This window comes from Parastagonospora nodorum (genome assembly GCF_000146915.1).
Source record: "Parastagonospora nodorum SN15 chromosome Unknown scaffold_29, whole genome shotgun sequence".
In the NCBI taxonomy this organism is placed as follows: domain Eukaryota; kingdom Fungi; phylum Ascomycota; class Dothideomycetes; order Pleosporales; family Phaeosphaeriaceae; genus Parastagonospora; species Parastagonospora nodorum.
Window position 1 is genome coordinate 36,184 of NW_001884577.1, and position 16,314 is coordinate 52,497.

The 16,314-nt window shown below is 52.0% G+C and overlaps 6 protein-coding genes across 6 annotated transcripts; 4 read left to right on the top strand and 2 right to left on the bottom strand.

Annotated features, from left to right (window-relative positions):
- Positions 1-489: 489 nt before the first annotated feature.
- On the bottom strand, positions 490-5,139 carry SNOG_13911 (hypothetical protein; the record flags this gene model as incomplete). The annotated part of the gene is made up of 2 exons (XM_001804060.1): positions 490-859; positions 881-5,139. The coding sequence occupies 2 exons, from the start codon at positions 5,137-5,139 to the stop codon at positions 490-492; spliced, it is 4,629 nt and encodes a 1,542-aa protein (XP_001804112.1).
- Positions 5,140-5,481: 342 nt separating this feature from the next.
- Positions 5,482-7,743, bottom strand: SNOG_13912 (hypothetical protein; the record flags this gene model as incomplete). Its single annotated transcript, XM_001804061.1, has 1 exon — positions 5,482-7,743. One exon carries the CDS (start codon positions 7,741-7,743, stop codon positions 5,482-5,484), a length of 2,262 nt encoding a protein of 753 aa, XP_001804113.1.
- Positions 7,744-8,585: 842 nt separating this feature from the next.
- Positions 8,586-10,204, top strand: SNOG_13913 (hypothetical protein; the record flags this gene model as incomplete). Its single annotated transcript, XM_001804062.1, has 2 exons — positions 8,586-9,828; positions 9,885-10,204. 2 exons carry the CDS (start codon positions 8,586-8,588, stop codon positions 10,202-10,204), a joined length of 1,563 nt encoding a protein of 520 aa, XP_001804114.1.
- Positions 10,205-10,867: 663 nt separating this feature from the next.
- Positions 10,868-11,963, top strand: SNOG_13914 (hypothetical protein; the record flags this gene model as incomplete). Its single annotated transcript, XM_001804063.1, has 3 exons — positions 10,868-11,297; positions 11,346-11,780; positions 11,833-11,963. 3 exons carry the CDS (start codon positions 10,868-10,870, stop codon positions 11,961-11,963), a joined length of 996 nt encoding a protein of 331 aa, XP_001804115.1.
- Positions 11,964-12,324: 361 nt separating this feature from the next.
- SNOG_13915 (hypothetical protein) lies at positions 12,325-13,613 on the top strand (the record flags this gene model as incomplete). Its single annotated transcript, XM_001804064.1, has 5 exons — positions 12,325-12,356; positions 12,493-12,745; positions 12,797-12,938; positions 12,987-13,448; positions 13,501-13,613. 5 exons carry the CDS (start codon positions 12,325-12,327, stop codon positions 13,611-13,613), a joined length of 1,002 nt encoding a protein of 333 aa, XP_001804116.1.
- A 1,097-nt stretch (positions 13,614-14,710) lies between these two features.
- SNOG_13916 (hypothetical protein) lies at positions 14,711-15,799 on the top strand (the record flags this gene model as incomplete). The annotated part of the gene is made up of 3 exons (XM_001804065.1): positions 14,711-15,077; positions 15,135-15,626; positions 15,675-15,799. 3 exons carry the CDS (start codon positions 14,711-14,713, stop codon positions 15,797-15,799), a joined length of 984 nt encoding a protein of 327 aa, XP_001804117.1.
- Between the last annotated feature and the right edge of the window lie 515 nt (positions 15,800-16,314).

Genomic DNA, 16,314 nt, shown 5'->3' on the forward strand with positions numbered 1-16,314 from the left:
AAGCCTTGCCGTAGCAATTAAAATGCAGTGATACTATGTATACCTTGGGACTATTAGGTACCCTTGTCAACTTTGCGTCGTAGTTGACAACTTGCAGTACTGCGTAATGCAAGTCAACTGCAACCTTACTCAAACACCCACCAGGCGCCAGCAAAATTCTTGTCCGCCGTCTGGGGTGAAGGGTTAGCCTGTATGTAGTATTAACATCTTACAGTAGCGTACATGCCCAAGCTCTTTTGTTAACCTACAAGTATGCTCCTGAAGACTATTGGAATACGTCGTGTAGGTGCAGCCGAACACGGATCTTGCCGCTGCCTAGTAACTAGCTCAATTGAAGATTACTTCATGCGTTCATACATATCTATTACATACATACATACATACATACATACATAGGGTATCAATCGCACCCTTCTACATCCTCCCATCCCATCCCAAGCCGATATATGCCAAAAACACCATCGCAATGCAAAGCACACAAAACGCCCCCTAAACACCCACAACGTTCTTCTTCCGTCCCCTCTTCTCACCCTCTTTCCTTTTCCGTCCCTCAAACGTGCCACTCTCCTGTCTCTCCGCCCTCCACATCGCCAGGCGTAGGTACCGATCCTTCGCCCTCGTCCGCTCCGCTTCCTCCTTGCTGCCCTCATCATCATCAGTATTATTCGGACGTCTGTCCGCCTTCCCCATCACCATCCTAAGGTAAGCATCTGACCACGACTTATGATCACGCGGGAAACCCAGCGTGTTGGTGTTTGAGCCCAGCGCACAGAAGCGGATGATTTCGGCCGTGGCGGTAATGGGCCAATCGTTGTTTGTGCGGTAAAAGTCTCGTTCGGCGTTGCCGCGTAGAGCCGGACTAAGTCACGAGAAGAAGTACTTGGATTCCCGTAGGCGGGAAATGTCCCAGCCGCCCTTTTTCGGAGGGGGCGGGAAGGTAAGAGGGATCCAGACGGCGATAACAGTCTTCTCATTAATGTCAGGGAGGTCTCTAAACCCATGATCGGAAGCCTCTTCAGATGGCATGTCGGCATCTTCTTGTCCTTTTTCTTCCGCAATAACGTCGGCTTCGCGGTCGAGCACCTTGTCGCGCATCTCGTCGTATCTGTTCTTCTTTTCCTTTTTGGTCTCTCCGATCAAGCCGAGACGGTGGGAGGTAAGTGCCTTGGGATCCTGGTGCTGGAGCCAGATGCTGGTCGGTGTCTCCATTTCTTGCCCTTGTTTGACTTCCTCGGGGTTATCACTCTTGAGTAATTTTTGTCTCTTGTACTCCAATTCGATCTCCTCGGTTGAAGCTTTAACAGTCCTCAGACCCCCAGCCATCTTGGATGGTGATCCCCGTCCACTGCCGTAATGATTAGCGCGCCATAGACGAATTCTCTTGGCAGCCTCGGAGCTCGCCGAGATGTTGGCCATGTGCATGGCACCGGCGTAGCGCGCTTTGAACTCTTCGGCCAGACGGCCAACAATATCGTCTGAATGCATGCGCACGAAAGCGTCGCGAAGGATGACGTTGAGGTTGGGAATGTCCGATGCATGTGTCCAGAAGCTGTCGTGGACGGCGGCAAAATCCAGGCCGAGCTCGTGGCACTTGAGTGCAGAAAGAGTCATGTGGGTCGCGTCAAGCGAGTGAATAAAGTTTGGTGGAAAGGCTTGCAGTTGCTTGCGCTTGTCGACGATGTCGTGGGAGGAACGCTTCACCACGGTGATGTCCTGGAACTTGGCACGAACCCTGGTTGTTGAATCTTTCCTGTAGGGCTGGACCACGGGCATCTTCAACGGCGTCGTCCATATGATGCTCGTCTTGAAAGCCTCAATCGCTTTGTTCATATTCGTCACATGAGTCTTGGTGAGCTTCTTGGGAGTTTTGAACTTTGGGTCGAATGTTGGCTCCTTGCCCTCGCCCCTCTGTCCAATCTTTTCGACCTGCTCAGCGGAGAGCGATGTGGTAATACGATCGCCACACTCTCCCAACCAGTACTGAATCTCCTGGGCTCCATTGAAGATTTGACCCAGAGCTTCGAAGATCTTGATCGCAACATACATGGCCACGATCCCCAGGCTTCGGATCTTCTCCGTCTCCTCAAACTTTGGGAAGATGGCCTTGAGCTCGTCTTCGACTTGCTTTTTGGCGCCCATGAACGTGACACCATACACATTAGTCATGACCGTCCTCTTGACGACCTTCCGAGTGATGCGGCCATCGACGAACTTGGCAACATCGACTCCCTTCTCAGCGTCTTTCTTCACCATGCCCTTGACTAATTCAGCGACACCGGTGTAAATATCCTGAGGCCGGTCGGAGGGCTCCAAATTGACCTGTCGTGCGCCGGCATGGTCGCCACCCAACGCAGCGTAATGCTGCAGACCATTACATGTTCCGTCCTGGTGCACAGGGAACTGCGACTTGTAGCGCGTGGGATCCGCTGAGTCGAAGGCATTCTTCAGCTCCATGCAGCAGGCAAGACACTGCCACGGGTCCTCGGCGTTGAGCCACCAGCGCCGGCCGTCCAGAGGGTTCGTAGCCGAATCATATATGTCGCTGAGATTGTCCATGGCAAACTGCTCGCGTTCCTTCAAGCTGGCCTTGTCGTACCCGTAAAGGTTAGCCAAGTGGATCTTGAGCCAGTGCAATCCGACTGTTCCAAGTTCTTTGCCGTTCGCAAATTTGAGCAAGCCCCTGGCAAGATCCGCGCCAATGTGGTTCAGAACCGGCGACAACGGGTATGCACGGCCACGGAAGTCCACACTGTGAGGGAAGTAGATCTTCTTCTCGGCAGCGAATGCGCGTGCAATCTCGAGCTGGAAGTTCTGGAAGCAACGTTGCGAGTGTAAACCAGATTTGAGGTTTTCGTGTTCTTGCAGCTTCTTCGCCCACTTGGCGCGCTCTACACGAGGGGCGTCTGCGGGTGGTTCTACTGGAGGCTCCAAGCCATGATTCTCGGGAATTAGTCCTGCGATACCTTCACCTTTATTCCAAGCCTGTAACATGACCTCTAGGATAGGCGCGTTGATCTGCCACGGGACCTTGCCCAAAACGTCTAATCCAGCCAGCACCTTGGCCATGTCCCCATTCTCGATTGCAGACTCGGCATACGCGCGCTGCGCAGGGTCCCCAGCCTTTTGGCGAACAACTCGCTGTGGCTGGGTGTAATAGCCGCCGTCCTGGAAACTCGTCCATGGTTTTGGCTCCACAATCATAGGCAAATTGACGGGCTGGATGTTCGCTACAGAGTCCTTGCGAAGCTTTCCAACTAGCTCCGGGTGAGGTGATAGGTAGCCAATCTTTTTTCCTTGGACATATTCAAGGCCATGGTGGAAAGCCGCCTGGGTACTGGTGAGCTGCTTGCCAGATTTTAGATCGTTGGCTGTGAAGGTGATTGTAGCCGTCTGCATGAGGAGCTCTAGACACAGTGCACCCAAGAGCGTCTTGACTTCGACGGGAAACCGGGTTTTCACTGTGCCTGACGTCCAGGTAGCGGTTTGGGCAGCATTCTGTTCAGAATTGTCGCTCTTTTGGTCCGTCTTATGCAACTGTCCGACCAAGCTTTTGCGCAACTGCTGGCGTTGCTGTTTGAGAAATGTCTCCCGGCGTTCCTGAGCATCGGCATTTAGGTAATCCATGATATCTGTGCCAAGTTGAACAGTTAAAGCGGAAATTTTCAGGGATTTGGTATCACGGCTACCATCCCGTGAAAAGCTTGAGGACACGGCACGCGAGACGGTGAGGGCAGCCAATTTTTCTGGCTTGCATCTTTCCAACCAGGGGCCATAGATCTGTAACGGGTCCTTGCCAACTTCCACAGTGGGAGCAGCCATAACCTCCTTAGCCCGCTCTATATGCTTCTTGAAGAGCGGTAGCACTGCACTGTACCAGTTGTACATGAGTGCCTGTATGCTCTTGGTATTCATGACGCCATAGACACCCATTTGCTGTAGCTTCTCATCTTCCAATTTCCAACGCTGGACAGCAGCGTCTAGGCCGTCCTGTTCCATTCGGAGTTGGCGCATGTGGGCGTGGTGGCGGTCCTTGTCTTCTTGCGTTCCCGCCATGTCGTGAGGATAGGGAACCGCAGTTTCGTCGGCGAACATGGAGAGTGCGTGTTTGAGCGAATCCAGACCGAATCCCTTTTGTGGCACGGGATTGATTGAGATGTTCGAGATGTGTTCCGAGATCCTTTGAGAGAAGTCGGAGGGGAGGCCAAGTTCCATGAATCCTTTCCGTGACTCGGGCGTGTTGACAAGCATGTCGCGCACCTCTTCGACGCGGGGCGGCTCCTCGAATTCGTCGGGTTGTGCGCGGATCAGCAGATTCCATTCCTCGTCGGGGAACTCGGAGGAGTAGTTGATCTCGTCCACCATGTCTTCTCCGTGTTGCCGTGCCATGCTCACGTACTTGGCGATTGCCTCGTCTTGTGCGGCTCCTTCCAGGAAGTTCATGGCTCCGCGCAGGAGCGTTACAAACGCCGACGAGGTCGGCTTGATGCCTTTGGCCTCGAAGTTGAGGGCGTACCAATCCTCCAGTCGCGACATGCTCTCCGGCTTGGGGTCTTGCAGGGCAAGGTTGAGCAGCGTCTGGAAGTACATGTTGTGCGCATCGACCAATTCAGGCGCCGAGGGCTCCAGCATGTCGGTGAGGCGGGCGAGGATGATGGCGGCGCGGTCTACCCGATCCACGCGCAGACACGCGTAGAGGTTTTGGTACATTTCCAGTGGACTGGTGCCCATGTAGACGGGCAGCCGTTTCGACAGCAGCTGCGGGACCGAGAGCTCGTCTCGCAGCACGAGTGGATTCGACCGGTCCCACGAGGTCAAGCGGGCGAGCTCGGGCGAGGGCGTGCGGGAGCCCCAGGCTTGCATGAGGCCGTGGAAGGGCGACTGTGCGGGCGTGGGCTGCAGCTCGGCCGTCGTGGCAAGAGAGCGGCTCTGCCGTCGCGGCGGCGACGTCGAGCGTCTTTGGGCCCGTCGCCCATCGGATGTGTGTGCGGGTGTGGGGGTGGTTGTGAACAGCGCACTTGTATGCGTCGTCCGTCGGAATGCCGCCGGGCAAAGCCATGGCAGCGTCAATTGCTCGCACGCTTTTGCATGCGACACGACAGCATCACTGCGGAGGTTCCGCCGAGCTGCACGTGCCAGCATTGTGGGCACCGTCTGTGGCTATTCAGTGACTAAAGAATGAAAGACGAATGCTACAACGCGGTAGGGAAAAGAAAGAGACGCAGGCGCTGTGAGTGGCGGGCGAAGCTGGTGATGCGCTTCTGTCACGACCAACAGAGATGAGGTTCAGACTTCAAAAAACCATAGGCGGTCCGTGCACACCTTGCCACATCTTGCGCTAGTGTGTTGACATCATGTGGGCCCACGTCTGGACAACGGTACACAGACCCAGTTTTACAACAAGACGTTTAATTGGAATTATACAACAAATTATATGTGATACACATTACAATGTCGGATGGCTACCCTAACGCCTCACCACTTCTAATCATAATCCGCCTCAACCACCAAAGTAGGCCTACTCAGCTCCCTCATCCTCGTCCTCGTACTCGTACTCGTGCTAGTTGTTTCCTCAGGCAACGCCGTTGCAGGCTCATCCTCATCCCCCAACTTCATCATCCAATCCTTCGCCTGCGCCTTCAGAATCTTCTCTTCAACATCATCAACCCACTCGCTCTCCTCCTCATCGCCCCAGCAAAACAGGTCGCCCGCCTCTCCAGGCACAATCTTCCGGTGCTTTCCCTTGGGGATCGTACAGCCACCAACTTCTCTCCGAAATTGGTTGGCGTAGTCCAGTGCAACTTGAGAGATGTTGGGAGTAGGGATCTTCTCACCGTTGTAAAGAAGGTGGGGGAGGTGGGGAACCTCGGGGAGATCGCCTTCGAAGGGCAGCGCGAGGTGGAGGGGCTTTGAGTAGGGGACGAGTTTGGACTCGTCTTGCTTAACGGGGCGTTGAGGATGCTCAGCGCGGAGGAAAGGCTCGTCAAGCGACTGCGTTTGATGTTCCTTTTCTTCTTCTGATCTTGGGCTGAATTCTTCGGGTGCGTGATAAAGCTCATTATGGACAGTGACAAGTGCCTCTGAAGTCTTGGCGGGGTATAGTATCGCGTAAGCTCGGGCGCGCATGAACTCGAGCATGTACTCTGTCCACGCGGGAAGTGTTTCGGAGACGAGTTTGATTCGGGATGTAGTCTTGGGCGAGTCTTGGTGTTTGACAACGCGGTTGCTAAGGAAGGAGTGCAGCTCTGCCCACTTGTCTCCGAAGAAGAGTGTCGCGTGACTGTTCGGCGCTTGCCAGAGGAAAGGCGAATTGCGCGTATTTTGGGACAGTCTTTTGTATCGATTCGTGTTCATGTCCTCAAGGGTCGGTGGAGTAAGCTGCGTCTTGCCGTCAAGCAGGACTGGTGGCAGCTCGAGGCTTATGCCCATCAGGCTGGCGCTATCCTCCTCGCCAAAGCTGGAGAACTTGTATTCGAGCAGCGCAAACTTGACAAAGTGGTAATACAACGGCGAGAGCTGTGCTTGGGGCGAAAGTAGCAAGACATGCGACTTGCTCGCACTGGTGGGATAGAAGAGCTCCAAGAAGCGAATCGCAGCATCTTCTTGCGTCGCGCGGTGGCTGTTGATGCGCCGTCTGATGACCAAGCCACTCGATTCAAGCGGGTGAGCATCGTGTGGCGGCCATTTGAACTTCTTGATGTGCTTCTTGACTGACTCGTCCAGTTGGGCTGGTAGCTCCAGAATGATGCGCGGCGGCTTCAGACCGCTGTAATCGGCATCCTTGATCGACTTGAGTAGTCGCAGCACGCTCGACGACTCGGGCGGTACTTGTATCAGAATATCCACGGTTGGTTCATGCCAGTGCCGCAGAGATCCTGTATCGAGCCGTGTCATCCACATGAAGTTTTCCCATTTGTCTTTCGGCAGCTCGATGAGCGGGATGCCCAGCTTGTTGGTCTTATTCCGCATGCCCTGCACGAAAAAGCCCTCTTCAGATGTCGAGTCATCCATGATGGCGACTTGCGGATGCACCATGCTCTGGATGTGCGACATGCCGCCGATGACTGCCGACTGGGCACGCGCATCGCTGCTGTACTCCATAAAGTCTGGCCGCGCATCATGCCACATGGCCGGACACTTTTCCTTGTCCACTCCGTTTATCGCCAGAATGTCGTCGATGGAGATGTCCTCCCTGCCCATGAAGGCGGCGTGTACGTGATTCCTACTCCACTTGGACATTTCGCACACCATCGGCAGGAGAGTCGCGGCGCTCTTCAAACTCGCCATGGCGAAGAGGACGTTCCGGTTGATTGCTTCGTATCCGTCCGTCCTCGCCGCAGATTTGCGCAGAGAGCGCGCGAGGCGGTAGTATCGTATGCGCCCGTCGAATGTATGCGGCGTCGTATTGTCCAGCGCCTGCACTCCCCTGGGCGGTCCGGTCGGTTCGTTGCCATCCTCGGAAGCATACGACGCCTCATATCCCGTCGTGCTGGCTCTTCTTGACACATTTCCAGCACCATTCATAATCATATACACCAGCGCCAGCCCTGCGACAACCAGCAATATCCTTCGCCGCCGCCAGCGAAAACTGTGGTTCCATATCGACCAGCCCGTCCGCCGCGCGGGAAGATATCTGTGGTCGTCGTCCTTCTTGCCGAGCTCTTCGTCGCCGGGCAGCAGGTTCTTGCCCAGCATGTGTCCGCGAATCATACCCTCCTGCAACCACCCTCGGTTTGCGGAACTCATGTGCGAAGCCGTGAGATCATGTTGTTCTTATCCAACAGCACGGGCGCGGCAAGGGAGCACGAGGAGACGTCCCTGCTTCGGAGATGATCGCTGTCAGCCGCAAAGGGGCAGAGGCGTGTCGTGTGCGTGGACAGGAAAGTTTGTTTCTTCGGTGAAAACTAGGGCCGATGGAAGCGGAAGAGGTGGACCGTGTTTTGATAAGACATAGTTGATGATGACAGATGGGACAACGGGCACCAAGACTGACATCCCTGCCGCGCGCTCGCTTGCAACTGCCGTCAGCATTAATCTACCACTCACGTATGCGACTTGTGGCTGCCACTCATCATCATCGAGAAGAGCCGCATACATGAGGATAGATGAGATGAAGTGTGATGACATACGGCTCAATTCGCAGTCGTGTGACCGCCTTGCAGCTTCGATCTTGTTGGTATTAGAGCAGATAGGTTTGTCGCTCACTCTTCTTAATATTGAGATCATCTGCTCCGGGCGCAATATTTCGCCGTCGATGTTGTCAAATCTGCATTTGAGTGGGATGGTGAGAATTACATCGGGCAGGACGATGATAGATGGGCAGGTCACGTGCGCGGAATCGAGCCTCATGCACTTGACTCAACGAGCCAATACTTCTGCTCACAGTAAGAAAGCCTCTCTCAGCCTCGGCGGAGACTTCCGCGTTGTGTCGCTAATTCCGCGCTCTAACATCACGCTTTCCCCGCATTAGCCGCTACCACGACATGGAAATCCGGGGTACACCGTCGCGAGATGTATAAACCGACGGTGAGACGCGTCTTCGTGCTATGCGCGGGATTCTACCCTGAGTAATTCACCATTTGCCCACTATGATCGGGCTGACTATCAACTTCATCTCTGCCCAATTTCTGGAACACCCAGTCCGTTCGATCATCGTTCTACTACTCGTACTGCCGATATCGTACATTCTTACCAACGAATACGCACGCTATGCACGCCGCATCAAAGGCTTCTCTGGACCCACAAACTGGCCAATCGTTGGCAACATCCCAGACATCAAGTACAATGCTGCCGAGAAGTATCGAGAATGGAGCAAAACCTATGGTGCCGTCTACCAAATCCAGCTCGGCAATGAGCCTGTTATAGTGGTAAACAGCGCTGCAGCAGCGAAGCAGATTTTCGGTGCGAACAGCCAGGCCCTCAGCTCCCGCCCCGTCTTCTGGACCTTCCACAAAGTCCTTTCCAACACAGCTGGCACAACAATCGGCACAAGTCCCTTCAACGACTCGCTCAAACGTCGCCGCAAAGGTGCTGCCAGTGCGCTCAACAAACCCTCCATCGCCACATACATCTCCCACCTGGACCTGGAGACCAAAGATTTCATCCAAGACGCGTTCGACTCCGGAGCCGCAGGTACTCAAGGTGTAGACCCCATGCCCATGATCGAGCGCCTCTCCCTATCCCTCGCCCTCACGCTGAACTGGGGCACACGCATGGGAAGCCGACACGACCCCATGTTCCACGAAATCTGTGAAGTCGAAGCGATGATAAGTAAATTCCGTAGCACGACAGGGAATCTACAAGACTATATCCCAATCCTGCGCTTGAATCCGTTTAGTAAGGGAACGGCGGCTGCGAGAGATATGCGGCGGCGACGCGACGTCTATCTAACCAAGCTGAACAAGGACCTCGACGATAGAATGGAAAAGGGCATACACAAACCCTGTATCCAAGCAAACATCATCCAAGACAAAGAAGCCGCTCTAAGCAAGGAGGAACTAACATCCATAAGCCTGACCATGCTATCCGGCGGCCTCGACACAATCACCACCCTAGTCCAATGGTCCATCGCCCTCCTAGCCCAACGCCCCGACATCCAAGACGAAGCCATCAAGGCTATCCGCGAGCACTACCCCGCCTTGCAGCCCCTGGCAGATGCCTACGACGACCAGAAATGCGCGTACATCGTCGCGCTGGTGCGCGAGTGTTTGCGCTACTTCACCGTCTTGAGACTGAATCTGCCGCGCGCGAGCGTAAAAGATGTGACGTACGAGGGCAAGGTTATTCCAGCGGGGAGTACCATCTACCTCAACGCATGGGCGTGTAATATGGGTTCGTCCTTCTCCTCTCCCCATCTCCCTCCCACCCACTAACCCTCCCTCTTCCAGATCCCGAAATATGGTCTGATCCACTAACCTTCCGCCCCGCACGCTGGCTCTCGCACTCCGACGCGCCCTTGTTCACCTACGGCCTTGGCTACCGCATGTGCGCAGGTTCATTGCTCGCGAACCGCGAATTGTACCTTGTTTTCCTGCGTATGCTGGGGAGCTTTGAGATTATCAAGGATTCGGAGGTCGATGTGCACCCGGTTAGAGGCAGCGCGGATCCCACGAGTCTGGTCACGATGTGTAGGGATTATCGGGTTGTGTTTAAGCCGAGGGATGAGGGGGTTTTGAGGGGGGCGTTGGAGGCGTGGGGGAGGGAGTGATGGATGGTTGGGAGAGAATGAAGGGTAGATTGAGATTGGTGTGCGCGAGATGTTAAAAGAGATGGCGCCCATTGTAAATGGAGAAGGAGTGGAAGCGTCATAGTCGAGCAGTGTGAGGTGGCGGCGGTTGGAAAGGTAGAACGCGCGAGCGATGAGATAGTAAACGAAGCAGAAATTAAGAGTGTGAGTCATTCAAGTGGGATGTACTTTGTGCGGAGTGTGGTGTTGTGACATTTGGAGGTGAGCGGTTGTTTCTATATGAAGCTGGTGGTCATTGCTTTGTTTGGTCACACAAGTGACTGATGTCGAACGCAATGGCCTCTGGAGACCTGTAAAGGGCGGTTGATCATGATTCACGTACCGCATACACTCATTTAGCCGTCAGAAGGCGTGCTGCTACCAATGCGGTAACGTTGCTGGTAGTACCAACCCCGACGAGCTCAACCCCGACAGATAGTTGGTGCAAAGAGAGTGACTCCATGGACTGTTTGAGTCAAATTGTTCTCGTTTGGGACTCACAATCATGTATAAAAGGGAGTTGTTTTCCAATGTTCATGTAGCATTCTCTTACAGCCTCTCCAAAGGAAACCACCAGACCAGAAAAGATAAACAGAACCCCACCTTACACCACCAAAGCAATCAGCAAACACGCCAATGTCAGAGATGTCGCAGCCTCTTCCAAAGTTAATTGCACGAGAACGTCAAATTAGGTCGGAGAATGTCGCATACATTCGTGAACCCTTTGACAACATCGAAACGGAATCTATTCTGGACCTTAGGAAAGACTACCGTAATTGGCCCGATTTAACTGGCGAGAAGAGTGACTTCAGCATAGTCCAGTACCAGAAGAAACCCTCATGTAACCGTGCTGCCAATACTTGGCGTTCTGGTATAGGAATCACAACAAATAGTGAGCATGTCTTGGAGGCGCTCCAAGCCGGCTGGGTGGTGCGAAATTACAAGTTCTTCGAAGGGGAGAGAGATGCGCGGTTGGAAGCCCTACATAACAAGTGTTCGACGGACACTGTGAATTTTGGTGCATGGACTTATAGTGGAGTGGAAGGCAAGGAGCATGTCGGGGCGACTGAACATTGTAAGGTGCTTTGTTCGCAGGAGGTCAGTCTTGATTAACCAGTAGTAGTACTTTGCGCTCTTGAACTAGACTCCGACACCCGAGCTAAGAGAGCATCGGCACCCGGAAAGTATTTCGACGGCAAATCTTCGGAGCGAGTTCTCCAGCTCAATGCGTCTGACCGATTCATTGAGGGAATGTTGAAAACTTATGCAGATGGCGATGCTTGGCTGGTCAAGTATGACACAATCCTGTTCGACATCACTGACGATGGCTATGCTATTCCTCGATCTGGCTTAGGCATTACTACGAGCAGAGACTTTGCGAAACGGGTGCATTCTAATCCGGGATGGGCGATGCGCGTGTACAAGTTTACGAACAAAGAGCGGGCTGAGAAATGGCATCAGATTGCAAGTCATTGCATTTCCCAGCCCGAAAACTTTGGCAGCTGGGAATCGGACCCGGGTGGAAACGCCGGTTCGTGGATCGGGACCAGTTCTTTCTGTGAGTTGGCTCATCCCAAGTCTAAAGAGGAATACTGGCTTATGCATAGCAGTGAAAGATGCCGCAGACATAGCTGGCGCGGCCCCTGCAGCTGTAGGTGATGCTCAAAGAAAACCGTCCAACAAAGCTGCAGGAAAGCTGCCCTTTGACCCAACTACAGATGAAACACCACAGCCCACGTAGTTTATAGGGAACGTTTTGCAGTCGATTTTCGGGTTCAATTACGAGGCGTTGCAGGGTGACAGATATAATGAAATGATTCTGATTTCCATGAACAACCTTGTTGCACTCCCATCCACGTAATGTTGCGCCTCCCGAGGTCCTCATGTGTGAACTTGGTGACACTATACATCGCACAAATCAATTTCTTGGGTGGTCTACTTGACTCAATAGCGATATCAAGCCGCCCGCAATGCTTCACTGAAATTTTGACCATGATTCATGCAGTACGTACACTCATGTAGCAGTCATGTCTGTGTGTGCGCCTGTCAGTGCGCTCTTCTGGTAGTACGAACACCACGCCTCTCTATTTTATATCGAGATTATGACGGCTGTTGAGCTCAGCCCCGGCAAACGGTGAGTCTGAGCATAGTCAGTCTATGGACCGTGTGAGCCAACATGTTGTTTGCTTCTGACTCAGACTCGTGTATAAAAGAAATGACCTTTCCATCTTTATGGGGTTTCCTAACACCACAGATTACGACTTCTCCAGACAATACTATCAGACCAAAATGGACGAATACGATGCTGTGACAACACAGCAAGCAACATTTCCACTAGTATCGGGCGCTCGAGAGATTTTTGTGCCACGTGAACCATTCAGGAATTTGGAATCAGAAAGCGTCTTGGGTCTTACACCGGAAGACCGTCTGGAACCTGAATTAGGTATCGAATGCGCCCATTTCTGGATCGTTCAATACCGAAAGCTCAAGAATAAATTCAACTCTGGACTAGGCATCACAACGGTACGTGCGCGTGCCTGGGAGGCCTACCAACGAAATAGATGGACGATACAGATGTACCGCTTTAAAAATGGGGCAACGGATAGAGATGCCAGGCTTGAAGACATATGCAGGCGATGTCAAGACAATCCGACAGCTTTTGGTGAATGGGTTGTCGAGAAACGCGGAGATTGGAATCTTGGAACGAGTCAAAATCGTCAGTCAATCACACCTTGGTGAAGGAATACAGGCTCACACAATGCAGTAATTACCGCCCTTGAACAGGGTATGAAATCTTACAGAGCCATGGAGCCTTTTGACAACAAACCTGCAGAGGAACTTTTCGGGCTCCGTCAGGGTCAACGTGCAAAGGCGCCATCTGGAGATTTCAATGGCCAAGCTTGGATCGTGCAATACCTCCCGCCTGTCACCCAAAGGGATCCTGATGGTGCCAATGCGCACGATTCGGGCATAGGGGTCACTACAAATCGAGGATTTGCAGAGAAGGTATACGCCACGCCAGGATGGCGGATGCAGATGTACGAGTTTACGCCGGCGCAGAAGCAGCCAAGATTGGAAGCTATAGTCTCCTACTGTACGAATCATCCCACAGACTTTGGCAAGTGGGTATCGACGTTAGAGGGAGCATCATTTGATGGAACGAGTTCATTTCGCACGTGGACATCGGCATTGGACGATGCATCAAATTATGGAACGAGTTCGTTTTGTAAGTGGGCCAATACTTCATTTGAAAAGTAACATTCACTTACTCGAAATAGTGGTCGAGGCTCAAAAGCTTGCGGCCGCTGCAGCTGATGCGCACAATAAAGCTACTGCAGCGCCTGATAACCCAGGGAGAAACCGTCGTTTTGACCCGATAAGAGATCTCTAAAAGTAGCTGTCATCAGTGTAGGTAGCCAAAAGGTTGAGAATGTTTTGTAGTCTAAGTTGTAGGCTTAGTTAAGAGGCGTTGCTTGGTGAATTTTTCTTCGTAGCCCCCTGTGTACGTTAAGTCATCTATAATCATCATACTGGTGTTATTTCAAGTGATATCAGCCATGGTACTGCAAACGAAGTGATTAACACTTTTTGCATCTCAGAATAGGGTAGCGACCATGTCTAAACGATGAGGCTACCCGGCCAGGCCATATCAATGTAAATGCGTCATTCGACAAGAAAGTGGGGCGTGAAGTTGGGTCTTTTATCTTGCTTTTTTTGGCAGGAGTGGGAAGAACGCAGGTGGGAGAAACTGTGGAACCATCCGAACGATATATGAAACTTGGAAGTCACGCACGTAGTTCGAGTACGAAGAGATGCTTGGATAGACAGCCTTGACAATCAAATCCAGAGCGAAGAAACGACTCAGCGGTAGGAAATCGGTAGCCTGGAGGCACACGCACAATTTTGAGTCGGGGGTCGTATGCTTGACACATCAGACTGACAATGTGTAGCTTCGGTTTTAGCACGTGTTTGGGCCCGAGCAGGTGCGATGTAGTTTCCTAGCATGGGTGATATATGAACTGCGGCCCAGTGCTTTGCAACACTCTCTAAATACTTTATGACTGCAGAGGTCACAGAATTCTAAAGTGTATTCCGCATTTGCTATTAGCGATTGTTCCTCAATGGGAATAAGATACCGAAATACAAGCTAATCTGGTCGCATAGGAATGACCTTCAGGATGATTGAAGTGAGTAGTGAACGATGATAGATGCGCTTATGTTCGGACACTGTTTTAATAATACCAAGGGCGCGTTCTAGTATAATTGTGTCAACTGAAGACTGACCGAACTCATGAGTGTGACCCATGCAAAAGTGACTCTGAAGTCTGAGTCAAAAATACATTAGTGCTCAATTCTGACTCGAACGTAAGTATATAAGGGACGTTTCCACCTTTGTCTTAACTCTTTTAATCCAGACTGCACCCTAAGCAAATAGCATCAAAACTATTACAACCCACCAAAAATTTCCAAACCCACAAAGACCAAACCATGGCCTCATCTTCATCCGCCGAGACTTTCCCGAGTGCTCGGGTAGAAGATCTGCTTGGTCTCAATTATCAGTACCACATGGACGCTAAACCGAACGGAGGCATTGATGTATGGCTCGTCTACTACGGACCTCCGTCACAGACCGATCCGGATGACCCCGCTACATGGCATTCAGGCATAGGTGTCACGACCTATCCCGTCCATGGCGAGCTGGCCATTGAAAAAGGATTCAAAACGGTAGTTTATTTGTTTCCTCACGGCACTACCGAAGCCAAATTGGCAAACATCGCCGCATACTGTTCTCAGAACCCAAAAGATTTCGGCCAATGGGTTTGTCACGCCGTCTCGGAACAGAAACCTGGGACCAGTCTGTACTGCAAGTGGATGAGGCTATACAAATGAGATATTGCTAATTGAACTGTAGTACTCCGTGCTCTTGAATCACGACCTGATAGGGAGGTTGAAGTCCTGAGTATACCTGGCGATCCACCGGCACCGTCTAAAATTCCATTTGAAAGTGTTGATGTCGAATATGTGTTTGGGATATACCTTCAGGATAAAATAGACGGAGAACCGCCAGTTGACCAGCCTGATCCGAACGGCAACTTCTGGGTTGCTGAATATAGAAAGAAACCCTTGGTGTTGGATGGACGATATGACTCTGGCCAGGGTGTTACCACAGATATAGACGACGCTATGAGAGCTTGGAGAGCATTTAAGACCTCTGGCGAGGGAAGGGTAAAGTTCAAGGCCTATAAACTGACGCCCTTCGTTGAACCAGGACGTGGACTTCCAGACAGGTTATACCACATGGGCCTTCTATGCGACAGAGATGACAGCATCATGTTCGGGTCGCGCCAGATAAAGGACAAACCGTTCCTCGGAATGAGAGACTGCGTGTGGACAAGTCAAAATCGTAAGTAATAGCTTTGTCATATAATCCATTCATACTTACGGCTAGAAGTCATATCGGCGATGGAAAGAGCTGAAGCGGAAAAAGACACGCAGTTGACTAGTGCGTCATCTGATTCCGTTTTCGACAATATCGTTACTACTCTTCTTACTTTGAATCCTGAGAATAATGGTTAAAGCTTGATCTAGCTTGTCGAATCCACTATATCGAATACAATGTGTTTCAGTTTATACTTGGCTTTATAGAAAGGTTCTCCCCGTCGATGTGTATTTTCTCCTACTGTCCGGGGTCGACCGGGGAGCACAAGGAGACAATACAAGGACAAGATTGGTTATCTAGGGAGAAAAATGGGAGCATCTTGCTTCGATAAAACCTTAATACGAAGAATTGATGCCCTACTTTCTCTCAATTTCCTGCACCAGACCATAAGCTGGGGCGACTGAACTCGCCAGCAAATACCTATTTTCGCCGTCGTTACGTTCACTGCAGTTTTGCGTCCCCATACCGGATGCGTATGAGAGAGCACATCACCAATTCAGCTGCTGCCCTGATGCAGAGTGGCGTTGAGAGCAAGACCCTGACCATGATAGGCGCTGGGTTTGCGAGTCGCTCTAGTAACACGACCAACAATCATGGGAAGACTAGGAGAGGCGTAGTCTTACTACAAGAACCCATAATACTTTGCTCAAGA